We start from the raw sequence: 18,246 nt of genomic DNA, 5'->3' as shown, positions 1-18,246 counted from the left end.
ATGTCATAAGCAAATCAGCTTGTAACATTGTTTTTCTTCAAACGTCTGTAAATTATGACATTATACTGCTGCATTGATAATGCTAAAGTGTCACTTCATTGTCATGGCATCTAACGAGCTGACCAGCGTCCGTGAAGTTATTATCTCCGCTGATGAGCGGCTGTGAAGTAAACTAGCTAAATCATTTGAAATTCCTACCTCAAACTGTAACAAATTCGTGTCTGAATGTGAGATATTGAAAGCTGAAGTGAATAAATAAGGTTTAATCAAGAAACTTGTACATTACTGCAAAACGTACAAAATCTAATCTATCCAAATTAAAACGGGTTGACAGACGGATAATTATTTCGCATTTTGTTCACAGCGTTGTTTATACTAGTCATAGTCATAGTGACGCTTTGCAAAACGAGCTATATTAATTTATCAGTCTACTCAATCTCCTACCTGGTTTCTTAACATTTCTTAAATAATTTGTTATGAAGGTTTGAACAAAAAATAGTATATGTTATTCAGAGCAAAAATGGTTTTATGTGCTTTGGCTGGTTTGTCTGCCTCACTGCGTTCGGCAGCCAAACTACCAGCCGCAGCACATAAAACTCCATTTTTGCTCCTCATAAGTCATAACATAATATACTATTTTAAAATTAATAATAAATGGAAAACACTCAAGCACCACAAGAATTGGAACTAACAAAAGTTTAAATAATAATTAGTATAAAAATAATAGTATATTATGTTATGAGGAGCAAAAATTATTTAAGACATGTTAAGAAACCAGGTAGGAATTTCAAATGATTTAGCTAGTTTACTTTACAGCCGCTCATCAGCGGAGATAATAACTTCACGGACGCCCTCAGCGGAGATAATAACTTCACGGACGCTCCTCAGCGGAGATAATAACTTCATGGACGCTGGTCAGCTCGTTAGATGCCATGACAATGAAGTGACACTTTAGCATTATCAATGCAGCGGTGCAATGTCATATTTTACGGACGTTTGAAGAAAAAATACTTTCTAGGATCAATTTAGAATCTATATTTTTATGTTAATAATAAACGATATTTACTAAAATTTGAAGATTTTACTGTCTCTTTTGTTATTGTATTGTATAGGCAAACCAAAAATAAAAATTTCTACTGTAAATTGCAACTGTTAATTAATCAAAATATCCATCCAAATTAAATTAGTTCTTAACGTCTGTTTCCAAGACAGTATGTTGTGTTTACTAGTTGCTAACGATAAACTCGACAGTAAAATATTTTGGCATTCTAGACCGGTAAGTAATTTTTTTCAAAATTAACCAATTACATATTATAATAATTTATGTAGACAAAAGTTGAAGACAACATGTCAGCATTTTCTGGAAACTTATAGGCTCTTGTAGTCGGCTTTCTTTGCCGCTGCAATTAAATAACATTAGCGAAATTGTCGCGATATTAGCATTATCAAAATGTTCATACCCCGAATTTTCCTTGTCTTCTTGAGTACACATTGAGGTCGTTGGTTTCGAAAATTCTTTATTCGTGTCGCCATGAAGAATTTTTCTTGCAAATCGAACCTTGTTTTCGACACAATCTTCAATGTAGTCTTTAGCTACACATGAAGACTTCCAGCCTCCGTGTCTTTTCAGTCCAAGAAGGTCTTCACCTTTATTAGCTATTAGCTAACAACAATGTAGCTGAACTTAGACGAAACGAATGACTCCTAACTCCTAGTCCTAAAGTTCTCTGGATTTCTCAAGAATCAGAGCCGAACGCGCCCCACATTCTAAGCTTTTTAGTATTTCTACAACATCTACTTCGTTTTCGAAATCATTAAGATCACTCATTTTACTGCTTCTTTATTAACATGACTGGCGTCAATATTTGCACACAAAAACTGCAATGGCGGTAACTGTTTGCAGATTGCTATAGAAACACAATACAAAAATCGACATTATGGCAACATGATGTGAAGGGTAACACATACCGCATTGCCTATTCTATTAATGTTTTGTAATAACTAGGGCCCGGATTTTAGGCAATTAAAAAGTCGGAAATAGGTGCCTAAAATAGTCCCTTAAACTACTGCAAATAGTCCCTTAAAAACTGAAAATAAGCCATACTAGGTCCTTAAAGTTGTGGTTAATTAAATTAAAAAATGTGTTTTTAAAGTTTTAAGTAGGTACACACAACAAGATATTTACTAATTATTTTTTATTAATTAATATACAATACTACAAGTTTGTTAGTTATTTACATTGTTACGTATTTACATTGCATACAAGATATTGCTCTAAATTTTCTACTTTAAAACATTGTCGGTTATCCACCAAAATGGACTTATATTTTGAAAAACTTCTTTCTACCTCGCAAGAGGTAATGGGCGCAAATTTGTAATAAATTTCTTCCATTTTGGTGTCATGTTCCGGCACATCTTCACCTCTAAAAATTCTTGCCAATTCTAGAAGAAATTTGTATCCAGGATTTTTTTCAGTAACATCTTCAAGTTTTTTTAATGCTACTGCTGCTACAGGGCCTGGAGATTTTTTTAGGGAGGTAAATACGTTTTCAACAATTTTGATTGAATCGGTTAAAGGTAACCCATTTTTTTCCAATTGAGTAATACTTTCGCAGATTATTTTAAAATTACTGCGAACATAAATTAATTGGTTTTTTATTCCGGGTTTCTTCATTATAGACTGTGCTTTTTGAATAGCAACAGCAGAACTTCCATCAAAGGACATGACAACCTGTGAGTAGTTAAAAACAGTTTAACAATCAATTAATTTGCTTATCTTTTATATACTTACTTCTTTAATGGAATCAAAGTGTTCGCTGTAAAACATAGCAGCCTGAAGCCATGTTCCCCATCGTGTTAAAATTGGCTGTGGAGGCAGTGGCATTTCTTTTAGTTTTTCTTTGTACATTTCAACTCTCAAAGGTGCCTTAACGAAAATTTTTTTCACGTTCGAAATTAAATTATCCACATCTTCATATTGATAGCGAATTTTTTCAGCCACTAGATTTAAAGCATGCGCTAAGCATGTGACATGCACAATTTTTGGATAAAACACCTTAAGGTGTCTACCAGATTTTATCATATATGGTGCTCCATCCGTTACAAACAAAAGAAACTTTTCAGCAACAACTCTGGTACTCCACAAGATTTCTACGCATAGAAATTTTAAATCAAAATAAATTTAAAAAAGTGAAAAACCCTTACCTAAAGATTGATTTACGAATCTAGCTATTGTCTCATGATTTGTTCTTTCTAATTGTTTAGACGCCAAAAGATAAGATTTTCCAGGTTCATCTTCTGAAAGTTTCCCAACCAGACAATTCGCCACATATCGCCCAAGTGCATCTGTTGTTTCGTCAACTGAAACCCATATGTTAAAAGGATCCAGCTCATTCCGAATGCGGTCAATAGTCTAAAAGTGAAAATAATTTTAAATTAAATATTAAAAGATAGTATGTTCATACATCTTTGTAGCATTTTGGTAAATAATTTTTCCGTAAAGTAGACTCATCCGGAATTTTTCTACCACAATATTTTGTCAGAAAATTCTGAAACGCAGGATTTTGTAGTTTGTGCCATGGTATATTGGCAGCTAAAAAGACGTTACAAAGTTCCATATTGAATGTACTATTTGCCGATTCCTCCAAGTTCTGTGTCAGCAACGTTTGCCGAAGCGGTGTCATAATGTTCTCTTTATGGATGGCCGTTTGCTCATGCTGTTGCAAGTGACATTTTTTTTCGCATATAAACTACAAAAAATAAAATTTTCAAATAAGTAAAAAATATAAAATGACATATTTTTAATTATGCTTAACTTACCAGTTTACCACAAGCTTTACAAAACATTTCTCGGGTTGATTTTATTTCATATAAATCTTTCTTGCTTGTCCACTGTAATATTTTTTCGCGTAAACTAATTTTTTGTTTCGGCATTATGTTCACTTTAAACAGGTTCACAAGAAACACGACCACTGCACGGAGATAAAGTAAACGAGAAATGACAAATTTGTAATGCTTATATTTACGTCTCCCACCAAATTTCAGAGGAGATGGTTAATTTTATATTTCTTAAATTTTTAGAAAATGACACCCTTAAGGTTTCTCTTATTGTTTCACTTCGGGATTTTAATTTTCGTTTTTATGGCAAGGACCATTTTATAAACGTTAAAGCTTCTAACAATACCTAAGTATCAGAAAACATTAGACCGCGTATACCTGCACCCCTTCGAACAGAGGCAAACAGATAAACTCTGTAATTTATGCCAGTCCAGTCTAATGGTTTGTGGTACTTAGGTATTGTCGGAGTATTTACCGCTGACATCATGGTCCCAACCGTAAAAGCGAAAAAGTAATTCCTGTATTGTACTGCACTTTGTACATTTCAGTAATTACATCTCCTTAAATTTTAAAATCATAAAGCATTGTAAATTTTATTGAGGTACCACTTTTACATTTTCAATACCGTAAACTTCCCAGAATTCGAAAATTGGGAAAAAACCGCAAAAATGAAATTGATTTTTGGTCATTTTAGGCATGTTCAGGCAGTTAAAAGGTAAAATAGGTATTTAAAGGGCATTTTAGGCCGAATAGGCAGAATCAAATATGGCTCTAATTACTCTAATTAAGCCAGAAATCATTTATAGACAAGTTTCATACATGTGCCTTAAAAAATAAAAATAGTCCATTTTGCCTAAAATCCGGGCCCTAGTAATAACTATTCAATCTCGCAAAAAACGTCATAAGCATCACGAACGTTAAGGACATTGTATCGATCTCAGACAATAATTGGAGTCGTCGCTGCGTTCCTCTTTCAAACAGTTTTGTCTTCGATGTCCTTACCGCTCTTGATACTTAGTATACTATTTTTTCTACGACACTACCAATTTCAGACAATCGAGTAGGCATGAAAGTTGACAATTTCATTCATCTGTCAAAAATCCGTGCGTTATAATAACGCACGGTTATAACGTAACAATTTACTTTTATCAAGTATGTTGCTATTTTGTTTATCTGAAACGAACGCTCAGAAGCAAGAGAAACGTCAAAAAATTTCAGGCAATTGTGAGCTACAAACGGTCATCGACTTTGCAGAAAACGATAGAATGTACACCACCAGAAGTACTTGAAGCCGCAAAAAATAATTCTTTCAACCTATTACCACCTAAATCCAGGGACAGGTACGAGTTTTCCTACCAGCAATTTATTGATTGGCGAAACAAGAAAGGAATAAGACCATCTTTTTCTGAAAATGTACTGATAAATTACATTGGAGAGTTATCTGAAACTCTCAAATTAATAATATGACCATTAATTTTAGTGATTCTAAAAAATAAATATTTTTGCAATAAATGACTTTTTTCAGTATCGTAGGAAAAATAGTGTACAAAACTCGCTGGAAAGTGTCGTTTGCTCGTGAGATATCCGCACTCGATTGGCGCCTCGTGCAGCAAGATTCTCACTCGCACGATATCACTCGCTTTCCAATCTTGTTATCTAATATACTTGCTAATTCTACAACTATCACAGAAAGTAGCCTTTTCCATATTTATCTGAATACCAAAAGGTAACGGTTAGGGTGTATGGAAAGTACCGTGAGATCATTTAAATTTATAATAAAGTTGGCTATGACTTCAAAATTAGATTGTCAACACCACTGACATCTTGATTTGGTTTGTCAAAGTGGCGCTTCAAAATTCAATACGGAATATGAAACTGCGAGTTAACAGTTGTATCAAACACCTGGCTTGGATACAACTGTTAACTCGCCGTTTCATATTTTGTATTGAATTTTAAAGTCATTTTGACAATTCAAATCCAGGGGTCAGCGGTGTTGCCAATATAATTTTAAAGTCATAGCCTCCTTTAATTATAAATTTAAATTATCTCACGGTAATTTCGGCACTAGTGTAGAAAATATTTTTCGTACTATAATAAAAACATTAACTAATTAAAATATTCTATAATACTAGTTTATTTAACGAATTTTTGTGTAAATTGGGCTCTTTATGGCATGAGTGGGTCAGTTTAAAACGCGAGTGAAACGAGTGCCATAAAGAGCCCAATTTACACACTTACGAGTTGAATACAACGTTTTTTTGTTCCACGAGCCCCTTAAAGGCTCCTAATCGGTTAAAATCTTTAAAATTAGCTTGACGTTAGTTGTGACATTTATCAAAATCCGTTCACACAGGAGAAAATTCTCAAATTCTGAGAGTGTCGAACAAAAAAATAAAATATATAACAATTTTCAACACAAGCATAAACTTTATCAAATACTACAAATCGCCCTGTAGCAATTGCTTCCCCCAAAAACTTTTGCTCTATGTATAATGCTAAATAAAGTATAATCTGAAGTAAATGCTTCAGACTGAAGTGTTTGCTTATATTTAAAGTAAAAGTAAGAGCAAATGCTTTTTTTTATTCATATCACTCATTGTTTTAGACTTGTACAGCGTTCGACACGTTGTAATTTTTGAGAATCTGTTAAAAATGAGAAATCCAACAAAAACAAATTTTCCTGATCCTTAGCTGATGGTGTAGGATTGTCCTAATGGCAGTCATATCTATGCCCAAGATTCGACCGTCATATTAAATCATGGCTAGATTTTCTTCACTCACTGTTTCAAATCTAAATTCATGGTACCAGTTGTAAACAGTTCTCTGAAAAGATGCTTCTTCACCAAAAGCAGAGCGAAGCACTATATAGCCTCGCCTACGGCTCGTTATTTAAACTTGCTCACCTGTGCAAAAAAATGGCGCTTTAGACACTCGTTGTATAAATAACTATTTTGAACTCACTAGCACTACCTTCAAAATGACATTTCGAGACCGCAACAGTCAACCACGAACGTAGATTTCGCGCACTAGTGCTTCAAAATCATTCAAAAAGCATTCGCCTTTTTGAGTCTTCTAAAAATAATTCAACTCGATAATAATAAACTCTGGTTTACAAGACGCCATTTATTTCCTTAATTCAAACGTTGAAAATTTCGAAAGAGTGAAAATAAATCACTATTAATTCGATTGATACTTTGGCAAGCGCATGGACAAGCTCCAACTATTTTCACAAAGGATACACGACAAATCAGACATAATATTCATTTCAAAAAATATTGTACAAATTTCGATACGCGAAGACGTATTGGGCACATTCGCTTCTTCGTCTCTTGTGCCTCAAATAATGTGTTCATGCGCGAAAAATGTCTTCTCGCACTCAGTTCGTAAATAACTATTTTGTTGTAGAAAGTTTTTTCGACACAATTTTTTAAACCATATGTGAAACGTTATAGAAAAACAACAAATAAAATTACTGGCTTCAAACTTTCTAATCTTATACAGATGGAATAAATATACATAGGTCTTTTCAGCGATGTATAATATGATATAAATAGCCTCCCCCATGTACTATGACATTACCGCACTAGCGTAATCGGAGTGTAGACGTATCGTATACATAAAATTCATACACTAACATGGAGGTAGATTCGTTATAACTTAGTTCTTGACTTCTTGAAGTAGTATCTCTGTGTTGTAAGACTTGTAAGCCTTACAGAGTCCAAAATTCGTCTTGTTCGATGTTTTTTTGCTAAAGCTATTACATTAAACATAGAATTTTGATATATGTAATATGTGAAAAAATCTTACAGTGGTGAAATATACATTATACTCGTACATTAGTTAATTTGTTCACGAAATCAGTTCTTCAGATGCACGTTGGTGAATATGTGATGGAATCACTCTGTACAAACATCAAGAGCTTGTATTGTCGTTAGTAAGAGTAATATAAAGTCGTTATCAGATTATTCAACCCTACTACAAAACTTACGAACTACTAAATGGGTGGATTGTAGTCTATTAATCAAGCGAAGCGAGGGTTGCCGACTGAATATCTACATTTCAACTCCCATAAATACGGGGTGATAGCGATTACAGATATGCTCCAATGTAAATTATGTTTTATTGTACCATAACTAACTGACAACACTTATTATATTAGCCAATTATGTTTTTGATTTAAGTAAAATTATTTACAAAATTTTTGTTACATTGCAAATAGTATATAAAGTCCAGATGAATAAAATGATTGTATAATGACTATAATGTATAAAAGTTTGTTAGCGTCGATGGTAAACGTCAACCGTACGTAGGTACATTACATCTTTCGGTATATTGATTCTTTCCTTTAATTCCACGTGAGAGTAGATTATCATAAAAGCAGTGAACCAGAACAAGAATGTTTATAATTATGAAAAGTAGAAATATCAACATTATGTTTGAAAATAATGAATGTGTAAGAAAAATTTTGAGGACGATGTTTGATTTGTAATTGCAGGAGTAGAACGCACGGAAAAATCCTCGCACAGTCACTTGTCTTCTCCAAAAACATACAACAGTATTTCAGAAACACTCAGTAGAACAAAGTGTGGTAAGTGAACGTATTTATCTCAATCCATAGTTCCCATTTTAATCAACTAAAATGCCTCCACACCAACTAATTAGACAGCCGTCGTTAAAGAAAGGGTGTGTCTGCAATCTTACATCGCAATAGATTCGGTTAACTATGAATAATATTCAGCATTTCCGGCTTGAAATGGTAGAGCCACACGTCCCCGCCGTTTCCGGAGCGCCGGATTTCCAACTTGGTAATGCCTTTCCTTGTTTGTTGCATTATTTTGTCGATTCGTTCGTTATTCAAAAAAAAAGAAGAACATCAGAAATCAACAACTGTGGGACTCATAAAAAGTTTTACGGAGGCCGCTTTATGTTTATTCTTTATTCGAAGTATAAGTCAACTATGAGGGCTCATAAAACTTGGGAAATCGATACTTTATCATCCCATAGATGTCACGGCGGTCTCGCGAGCTGCATAGATAGACCGGGGGGCTTTCATTGCTGGAATCGTGTAGGAAGTGAATCAGAATCCTAAGCTTTTGACCGGTAGTTCTCAAGCTGGCCGCGAGGAAGCGCTCAAATTTGTGTGGCTTTAGTTCGCCGGGATTCCGGTAGGGAGCGTTCGATTTATGAACGTAAGGAGAGAGTGCAGGTCTAGCACAGGAAAAACGAAATTAATTACAATTTAAAAACAATTTCTTAAACTACGCGTGTATTTAATTGAATAAATCATTTGAAAGAAGTGCCAAAGTCGTTTATGAAATTTTATAATGCTAAAATTTAGCCGGAGGTATAATACTCGTAGGTTTAGTGTGGAAATAAATATTATTTCAAAAATCAGTTTTACAAAATTATTTCATGTAAACTAAACAGCGTCAAATTAAGGGATTTTTTTATAATATACAGGTGTTCCAAAATCTTTGGAGACACTCATAATGGCGGATTCTTTACATAAATCTGATACAAAAACCTTAGTACAATTATTATGTCAAGATTCCAATTGTTTTCAGCAGGGAGGCTGTCAAGATTCTCAAAAAAAAACCCTTGTTGTGGTTTATTGTGACTGAAAATGATTAGAACCTCAACATTGCACTGAGATTTTCGTCTCAGATTATTGTAAAAAATCCTCTGGTGATTTTTGGCCAGCCTATATGTGTAATTGTTCTTTCATTTTGAATTTACTCAGATTAAATATATGACAAAAGAAATCCCTCGTACCAAAGTTTTAACAACAAATTAATTAAGATTAACCTGAAAGAATATTAATTTAAAAGTATCAGTACAAGTTGACAATTTGAACAGCAACTATATGTTAAGGGCTGTCAACCTGATTTAAAATAGAAAAATGAAATAACCTAAGATAATCGCAATAAATTGTACTACAATTACACTTATTTTACCAAAATAATGTAATATCACAGCAACATGAATCGAAATTCTGGATCCGTAAATTGTCTTATAAAAAGTCTTGATACATCCAACTTCTATTTATTTCAATCGACCTGAAGAAAGTCGTTTAAAATACTAATAACAAACTGTAAAAATAATCCGGACAAAAGCAACTAAAATTTTGTTACATTTATTTACATTTAGATTATATTTTTCTTTCATCGATATAATTTCTTCGAGTCTTCAAATCATAACTCCAAAAGCTGTTGCTATTTAGTTTTTACTCCGTTCTTCCTGATTATTACCAAATTTTGTATTTTCATGTTTTCAGAATAGTTTCTAAGAAGTCTGCAAAGACAGAACTTACTTTAGCAAATTAATGTTGTAAGAAAATTACGATAGGTATGTTAATTTCTGTACAAATTGTCAATTATACAAAGTATGTATAACATGCCAAAAGTGAATTCTACAAAAAAAATTGTTCTTAAACAAATCTATTTCTAATATTTCTATGTAGGTGTTTACTCCAAACATAGGATAAGAAAACGAATATAAATTTCACATCAAACATATTTGTTCTTTTATAACCAAAAATAAAAATACTCTTTTTATAATTTTAAGCCTGAAAGAATTCTAATTTTATTGAAAATCATAATCTGTTCACATTGTATTCATTACACATGTAGAGTAAGACCGGCCTGAGATATGACATTTGGTGGGGGTGAGCGTAGACGGAGAACTGGCGGACGAGTCTATTTTTCGCAAAATAGGCCGCGTTCAACAGATTAAAAGTCAGCTGATTGTTACTGTCACCGCTATTCTCTGCTGTGACCGGTTTTGCCACGCCACGAATATTTTGTCCGCGCAGATTTCCCCCACCAAATGTCATATCTCAGGCCAGCCTTACTCTAGTTAGCAGAAACGAATTACATTTCAAGAAAAACTCTTTCAGAAAGTTTTAAATTAATTGTTTGTTAATTTTTCATAATCTATTATTAGAAATTACCGAAATAATTACTTTGACTCCGATTTTACATACATATTTCATTTTCACTGTAAAACTTTTTGTATAGGTTATTTAAAGTGGTATACAGGGTATTTCATGAGTAATAATGAGTCCGACGGAATTGAAAATGCAACCCACAATACATTTCCAAAGTTTTGTAAATTGGCATTTGGGTAAGCATTCTATAAGGTATTTTATAAAAGAGAGATCTTGTGATATTATAAAAATTAAAAACGTGAGAAATGCAATTTTTAAAGGAGTCGTATTACCATAAACATTTCTGTAATTGTCGCCAAGTGTTGCGAATTATTTAATATTTCACACTGTCCAGTGAAAAATGTCGACTATTTAAAGCATGATTCATTTAACATTGATTTAAGTTTAAAAACCAGATAATTTAACTGTCATAAAAAGACGTTTTAAAACATGCGGACACGCATAAATATTTGTTGAAACGTTTGCGATTTATGTTGTTGAATTCAAGTTTATCGAACATATTTTTCTGCGAGTGATCTCCTGAAATATCACGGACACGCATTTCGCACGGTTTGTTTGTACACCATGAGAAAATAGCGAACAACAAACCATTAAAATTTATCATTTTTATCAATTGTGTCATAATAAATTGTTACATGTTTATGCATAAATACTATGAACCCACCGTCGGCAAGTATTCAGAGTTGGTGAGGCGAAATAAGCGTGATATATTAATGGATACGGTACAGTGTCGTGCTTCGATTGAGTGACCCGGGTCGCGTGGCCACTTGCACCCCGTTGTGCAGCCACCCTCTCCGTGTACGAACTTGACTACATTGACAATCGACAGTATTTTGCATAGCACCCCAACTTTTACCGCTCAGATTTCACAACTTTACCTTCAGGTGTGGTCTTATCTCTCCGCAGCTCCGAAATTAATTTCAAATTTTGGTTCGATGACAATTCGCGATATTAATTTGGTCGACGTCGCTTTATCGAAACTTGTGCTCCTGTTTGGGAATGCACAATGGCGTGTGTGGTTAGAAGCTGGAATTGGAAGCTCTGAAAGCCTGAAACTTCAGCCGCAATTGTCAGTCGCTTCACACTCGAGCCGCTACAACCATCACTTAGTGCAAGTGACTAATGAATAGACGCTGATTGGAGCTATTTACACCTCACTCCCGCGCTCATTACCAACGTCGGCGTTCAAAACGGCTTCTTTTTATTCAGAAACCTTTTAAACGCTGCTCGTCAGGGGGATTGCTCTTTTCTCGGCCTCAGACTGAAATGACGTGCCTGTGTCTCCCTCCAGAGGAGATATAGGCCGTAATAACAGTAATTTTCTGCTGGAATTTGTCGCTCACGAACGCAACATAACTACAAATTCGTAATGGTTCCGAGAAGCAAAATACATGTACTTATTAGAAAAATATGTGCATCATTTTAAATAATCTCGAAGAACTTACACGAACACTTTAAAAGTCACTGAATATGGTCGTTTTGCCATTACGTACTACGTGTTAAGAATTTTTGTATGGTTGTAGTTAAAATCTGCAAAAGTGCAAAATAAAACATCGAAAAGTCTAATAAAATGTCGTACGGTAGGGGTATTTTACAGCGTTCCTATTACTCGCCTCGTTCCTGAAACCTAGTTTCCGCGCTGTAAAATACCCCTACCATACTCTAATGTAAATAACTATTCTATAAACTTACTATTATTGGGACTAAAGTTAATTAAATAGGTACGTATTTTGACGAAAAAATTAAATTTTGTTGTTAAACATTTAATCTAAATTTTGAAGGTATTTGAGCAGCTACTTTTTAAAAAAAAGTTGTAGATGAAAAGTTGCCAAGCAATATTTTGTACACCCCTTAAAATCTGTCAAAAGGGGGCGCGCTTAATTAGAAAAGTCAAATTGTGTAAATCTAGTACGCATTTGTTTCATACGCGTCTACGTTTTTGCATCTGCAGCCACGTTTAACACAGTTTTTATTCTTTTTTCTTGCAAACCAGACGTCTTTCAAGGACGAGTTTCTCCTTACAGCACTTTTTCCTGACGATCAATTTTTTGATATACTTAAATCTTAAGTGATTCAACATTTTAAAAAGGCATGTAAAAATTACGTTTTTAAGACTTGGGTTGGTTATTGCATTAATGGGATTTTACTCTTCACCGTCTAAAATATCTGCATTTTAAATTTCACAAAAAATCGTTGAAAAATAACCGAGATATTAGGCTCGAAATTCTTAGCTGAGACACCCTGTATAATATATAATTTTATAAGCAATAACCAATCAATACTTTATAGTATTATCTGTGATAATAACCTCATTGATTTTTTTAATTGATTTTGAGTGGTGTTGATTATATCGCACGTTCAAATGAAATCCTGGGCTGAGTAGGCGTTGGAAAAATTAAACCGTCTAGAATAGTGTAAAGTTTGAATTTCCCGCCGTTTGACACGAATGACATTTCTTTATGTTTAATCGGGACGTAATGGACCTTTACATTTATAATTATAAGAGATGGCAAATATGCGTAGGACATCTGCACATTATGAGAGAACAGTTGACCGCTACTCTTATTGCAACTGGTTTATGCGTCGAAGTTAATTTACCAAACTGTCAACATCTTTGTTGTCTCATAGGATGCAGAATTCCTTTGCGCAGTGACGTCACTGTGCGAAAAAGAGCATTCTTTACATGTTTATTTTCGACAAAGGGCGCCCTTAGAGAGAATAGGAATCGTTAAGTTATTCTATTTTTAATGTAAAACAATGCAAAGAAAGAAAAAAAGAAAGATTTTTTGGCTATAAATTTTAGGTTAGCTGTCAACATGATCCAATTAATCTACGCTTTAAAAAAGCAGAACAATTAACGGTTTCCAACGCCTTCCCAGCCCAGGATTTCATTTGAACGTGTGATACATTCAGTGAGTTTTTTTTTAATATTGGCTATAAGGTTTTTCATGCTATTTTTTCAACCCCCTGTTAATTTTTGTCCTCATGAAAATATTCAACCCAGTTTTGTAATAAAGTTGTGGGAGATGATAATGTATTGAAGTAATTGCAATTTAATAACCAGAAGCAAGGAATAAGCTAGCAAAAAGACGTTTTTTGAATTCCGTTTGCTTCAATTTTAAATTTTCAGTAGACTAAAATTTCACCTGAAATTTGTAATTATAATATGTAATGTAATGTAATTGATTGTGTAATGGCTTAGCTACCTATGCAGGCCATTTAATTTTTACTGAAGTAAAAAACCTTGTTTGTAACATAAACAATTATTCTATCGTTATTAAAGTAATGTTCAGACTATTTTTTGCAAATAATATTTTGTTTGTAAATTGTCAATTACAACCATTTAGGTATCACAAAATGAAGTAAATAATATATATAAATATATATAATATATATATAATATATTACATATTATGAACGATTAACGGGCACAATGGTTGGGTTTGAAAAGGTTGGGAAGCGGAGCGTGCCGTTTGCCGTACAATGCAAATATACAAAATGTACAATACAACCCTGCTTAAAATATTACCTGCTAGTGGTAAACTAGGATTTATAAGCCCCGCAAGATCTTTAACTTAAAGTACCATAAAATTTTACGACCTACAACCAAATTGAAAACACAGTACTATCCATTTACTAAACTCCCGCACTGTCAAAGTGTTTGCAAGTTGCCGCACTGTCGTTCTGAGGCTAGTAATTTTCACTTTAACGTTGGCGCAAAAATTTGAAACTTCAAATTTGAAGTTAAGTTTAATAAATTCGTTTTCTTTCATTCAAAGAATTACTTACACGAAATGACTGAACAAGAAAAAGATATGAAACATAAAAGAATACTGTTAACGACCAGAGAGGAGCACGGTATTGTTAATTATTGTTTAGAGAGAAGAGAATTAACTCCATTAACATAACCAAACTTTTCTTGTTAACGTTTTTATAACTAGCTTTGTGTACAGGCAACTGAAACTGTATGTCACTATAGGTACACTCCAAAAAAAAAAGTCAAAAATTTGACACTGACAGTGCGGGAGTTTAATAAACGAATAGTATTATCTAATATGATTGTTAAAGTTTAATCTAAAAATAGCTTTGTCATTTTCATAAAAAATAAAAGTTAACAGAAGTCTTTAAAAAAAACTCACTGTATAGTAGACTTGGTCTTTTGTCTTTAGAAAATATTTCATCAAACCAAATTCTCCAAGCTCTGCCATCTTTCCTGACAAATGGCGAAATATTACGAATAATCTGCCGAATTCCGTATCTAATTTTCGCCCTTATTTCGTCGAAGTTATCGAAATTGACCAATTAAAAAAATTATTTCACTATTTATAGAGGATAAAGAACCATTTCATCAAAAACATAACATTAAACCGTTATATTTAAAAATTTTAAGTTTCCTCCTCCCCTTCGGCTGTTGCTGGGTGGAATAAAAATATGAAATGTATGGCAAAACATAACAATTTAGAATTGACCTGTCCGAGGTGTGATATACAGAAAATGTATAAATATCGAATCTGTTGGGTTGATATGTGTCACCGATAAAAAACTCGCCGTCGAACAATAAAAGACAAATTTATGATTATAACATAAAATACAAATAATAAGCTGTGTAACGAATGAAGGAGAATAGAGAAAATAACGGTCGTGTCGCACTTCGTCGACGAGCGACGAGAGAACTGTCGACTCCGGAGTGAATCCGGAGTGTGCGGAAAGCGCTCGCTCCGGGTGAAATTGGCCGCCCCGGGGAGGAAGTGTCCCGGAGACAGCGGTATCCGCCGGCAGCCCGCTTCCGACTACACCGGGTCCGACCACTTCACATAGAATTTATTTTATTTGTTACGTATTATGCTATTCTATCAAACTTTCCAAACTATTATCATTACGCGGTTTACATTTCAAACTATTCAAACATTTTTAACACGTCTCTGTCACATAAAATTTACGTTTTACCGACATATTTCCACGTCACATTTCTATTTATATTTACCACCAGAAACATTACGTCGACGTAATTCGTTAAAAATCTGCATTACATGATTCTTTTTTAATTAGCGTTACTCCTTGTGAAAAATACAAACGTTTGAGATTCTAGGGGGTGTGGGTAATTAATTTGTAAATGTTTGGGCGGTTGCAGCGACGAAGGATTAATAAGTTTGTCCCTGTAAAGTTGAGAAGAGCTGCTCCGTCTCCCACCCACACCTCCTAAAGCTCATTTCCGGCAGTCGCCGCCTGTGCTATATTAATTTTAAATTAAACCCGGATAACACTCTCTGCGCCCGTCAGCTCCAGCGAAGCCCGGATTATCTAATGTACTATCTCTCAAAAACTCTTCGTTACGCCGTGGAACTTCACTAGTTCAGGAAATAACTGGGTCCCGAGGTAGATTGCCATTAATATTACCATTACTGCTTGGAAATCCATTTTGTGTTTTTGCGCGGAGCGAATTCCGAATTAATTAAACGCAGCAATCAGAGATGTTAGCTGAAAAATGTGCTATTGGTGCCACATTGGTGGACAATTGACAACAAATGTACCTTCCTGACTATTTCATGCTCTTTCTATATTTTAGTTTGACTGTTTCGGTCAATACTCTATAAATTAGCTAGACAAATTGAACGCGAAATTGGAACACAAATATTGAAAAACTATTAAGTTTTAAATATTTATATTAAATAATAATATCTATAGTAAATTAATTTTCAGATAAAAATATATGTATTTTTTTTTACAAACTACAAAGTGTCTCTTAAAGAACGTATATCAAGAGTCCTGTGGAATTGTGCTGTTCTATAATTTTACTGTGTCGAACTATATCGAGCCGTTGAAGCTGTCAAATCAAATGTCAATAGTTAAATGTCAAATGATTAAATCTTAGCGTCAGTTCGACGTCTTAGTTGTTTTGCTTGTGATTTTTTTCAGTTTTTCTATATATTCTAAATGCTTTTCATCTTACAACAGTCTTTATTAAAAACTTATCATTAGTGGACTTACATAACCTCTGTTTTTCTATTTGGTACCACAATATGCTACAGAGCGGCAAAAATCAAATGTACATATGTATGCGAATTCCACAGGACTCTTGATTCTTTTAGAGTCACTTTGTATAAAATTACGTTACACATTATTACAGCATATAAGTAATATATTTTTATTTTGAGTGAAAAAACTTTGATGTCAATTTCTTGTCTGCAACTGCAGATAGAGATTTTGTAAATTGTGGTAAAATTAAGTAAATCAACAGAGCAAAATTATCTTTATTGTGTGATTATTTATTTATACGGCCGCCAATTTGTATGTATTATTAAAATATAGAAAGGAAAGATGTTAGTTAAATTTGTTCACTTTGTTAATCAAAAATCAAACAGTTTGAGCCCTTCCTTTCTTCTTGGTTATTTACTGATGACTTCCCTCCTACGTGATAAAAAGATTTATAAATTAGGCGACAATGAGTGTCGGTGAACACTCAATTAAACCGCCGCCGTGATCCCACCTCTGAAATCAAAATAAACGTTCAACTAAACGCATGCTGAGCGTTCCCACAGGACAACAAAGGTAGCCGAAACGACGTACTTCACCAGTTCACTTCACGCTGGTCGCGATTGTCATTGTAGTTAAATTGTCAGCGTATGTCAATCGTCATCCCAAACAAACCCTATTGTCTTGCACAATGGAAGTGAACATCGGACAGGCGTCGGCCGTGTGCGTGCTCCATCCAGTATCACAACCTATCGGAGAGGGTGGTCCGGCATGGGGTGGTATCAGTATCGCGTAATTGACACCGGCGTTTTTTACTGAAATATTATGTGGCAGAAAAAGTGGTCAGTGTGTTAGCGGAGGAATTTTTTTAACTTGACTGGAATTACTTATACTAGATTCTTTTGGGAGCGTTTATTTCTCACAAAGAAACGAACTACTTTACTTGTATAGATAATCGTAAATATGTAAAACAACATATAAAAAATTAATTTGTAGATGTTTTGTTTAGTTGTTAATTTTATTTCAGTGCTTTTAAAAAATTGACGTTTCAATTATTATTTACATTTTCGAGATTTTCTGGACATCAAAAGTCGGTGGCATCACCTTCGTTTGCGATACAGGTGAGGATTCGGGAGAGTTCTAGACGCGTCCCGATTACTCGTCGCGTGTTCCCATATCAATTTTTAGGCAAAAATGTTCATGATGATAGCCCAATTCAGTGATCTCAATTTGTTAAAAATGAAAAACCAAAGATAAAGAAATTTACAGTTAGATGTTTAACCAAAAATGTCATTTTTCAATTTGAAGGTGAATTATACTGGATTGATATGTCATTAGATAATAATGGCACGTAAACAGTTTAATTATTTCTTTCAGAAAAAGGAAAAGACTTGCTTCTTTCTAGTTACTTTTCTGTTTATATTATCTATATTATTTTATTACAAAAGTTAATTAAATAAATGTAATAAAGTAACCGCTGTTCAAATGAA

At 33.8% G+C, this 18,246-nt stretch overlaps 2 protein-coding genes across 3 annotated transcripts in view; one reads left to right on the top strand and one right to left on the bottom strand.

Moving 5' to 3' along the window:
- The window catches only part of Ets65A (DNA-binding protein D-ETS-3), an 81,760-nt gene that overhangs the window by 15,626 nt on the left and 47,888 nt on the right, over positions 1-18,246 (top strand). For both annotated transcript variants that reach the window (XM_069047362.1, XM_069047371.1), the window contains exon 4: positions 8,333-8,425. In XM_069047362.1, the coding sequence (XP_068903463.1) occupies positions 8,333-8,425 (93 nt within the window). The remainder of the gene's footprint in view (positions 1-8,332; positions 8,426-18,246) is intronic.
- On the bottom strand, positions 1,999-4,711 carry LOC138130727 (uncharacterized). The gene is made up of 4 exons (XM_069047353.1): positions 3,465-4,711; positions 3,205-3,412; positions 2,792-3,150; positions 1,999-2,731 (listed from the first exon to the last, which is right to left on the bottom strand). Exons 1-4 carry the CDS (start codon positions 3,681-3,683, stop codon positions 2,243-2,245), a joined length of 1,275 nt encoding a protein of 424 aa, XP_068903454.1. The 5' UTR covers positions 3,684-4,711; the 3' UTR covers positions 1,999-2,242.

Source organism: Tenebrio molitor, chromosome 1, assembly GCF_963966145.1.
Source record: "Tenebrio molitor chromosome 1, icTenMoli1.1, whole genome shotgun sequence".
NCBI classification, from domain to species: Eukaryota; Metazoa; Arthropoda; class Insecta; order Coleoptera; family Tenebrionidae; genus Tenebrio; species Tenebrio molitor.
Note: the sequence above shows the minus strand (reverse complement) of the source record. Positions and strands in the feature narration are given on the sequence as shown.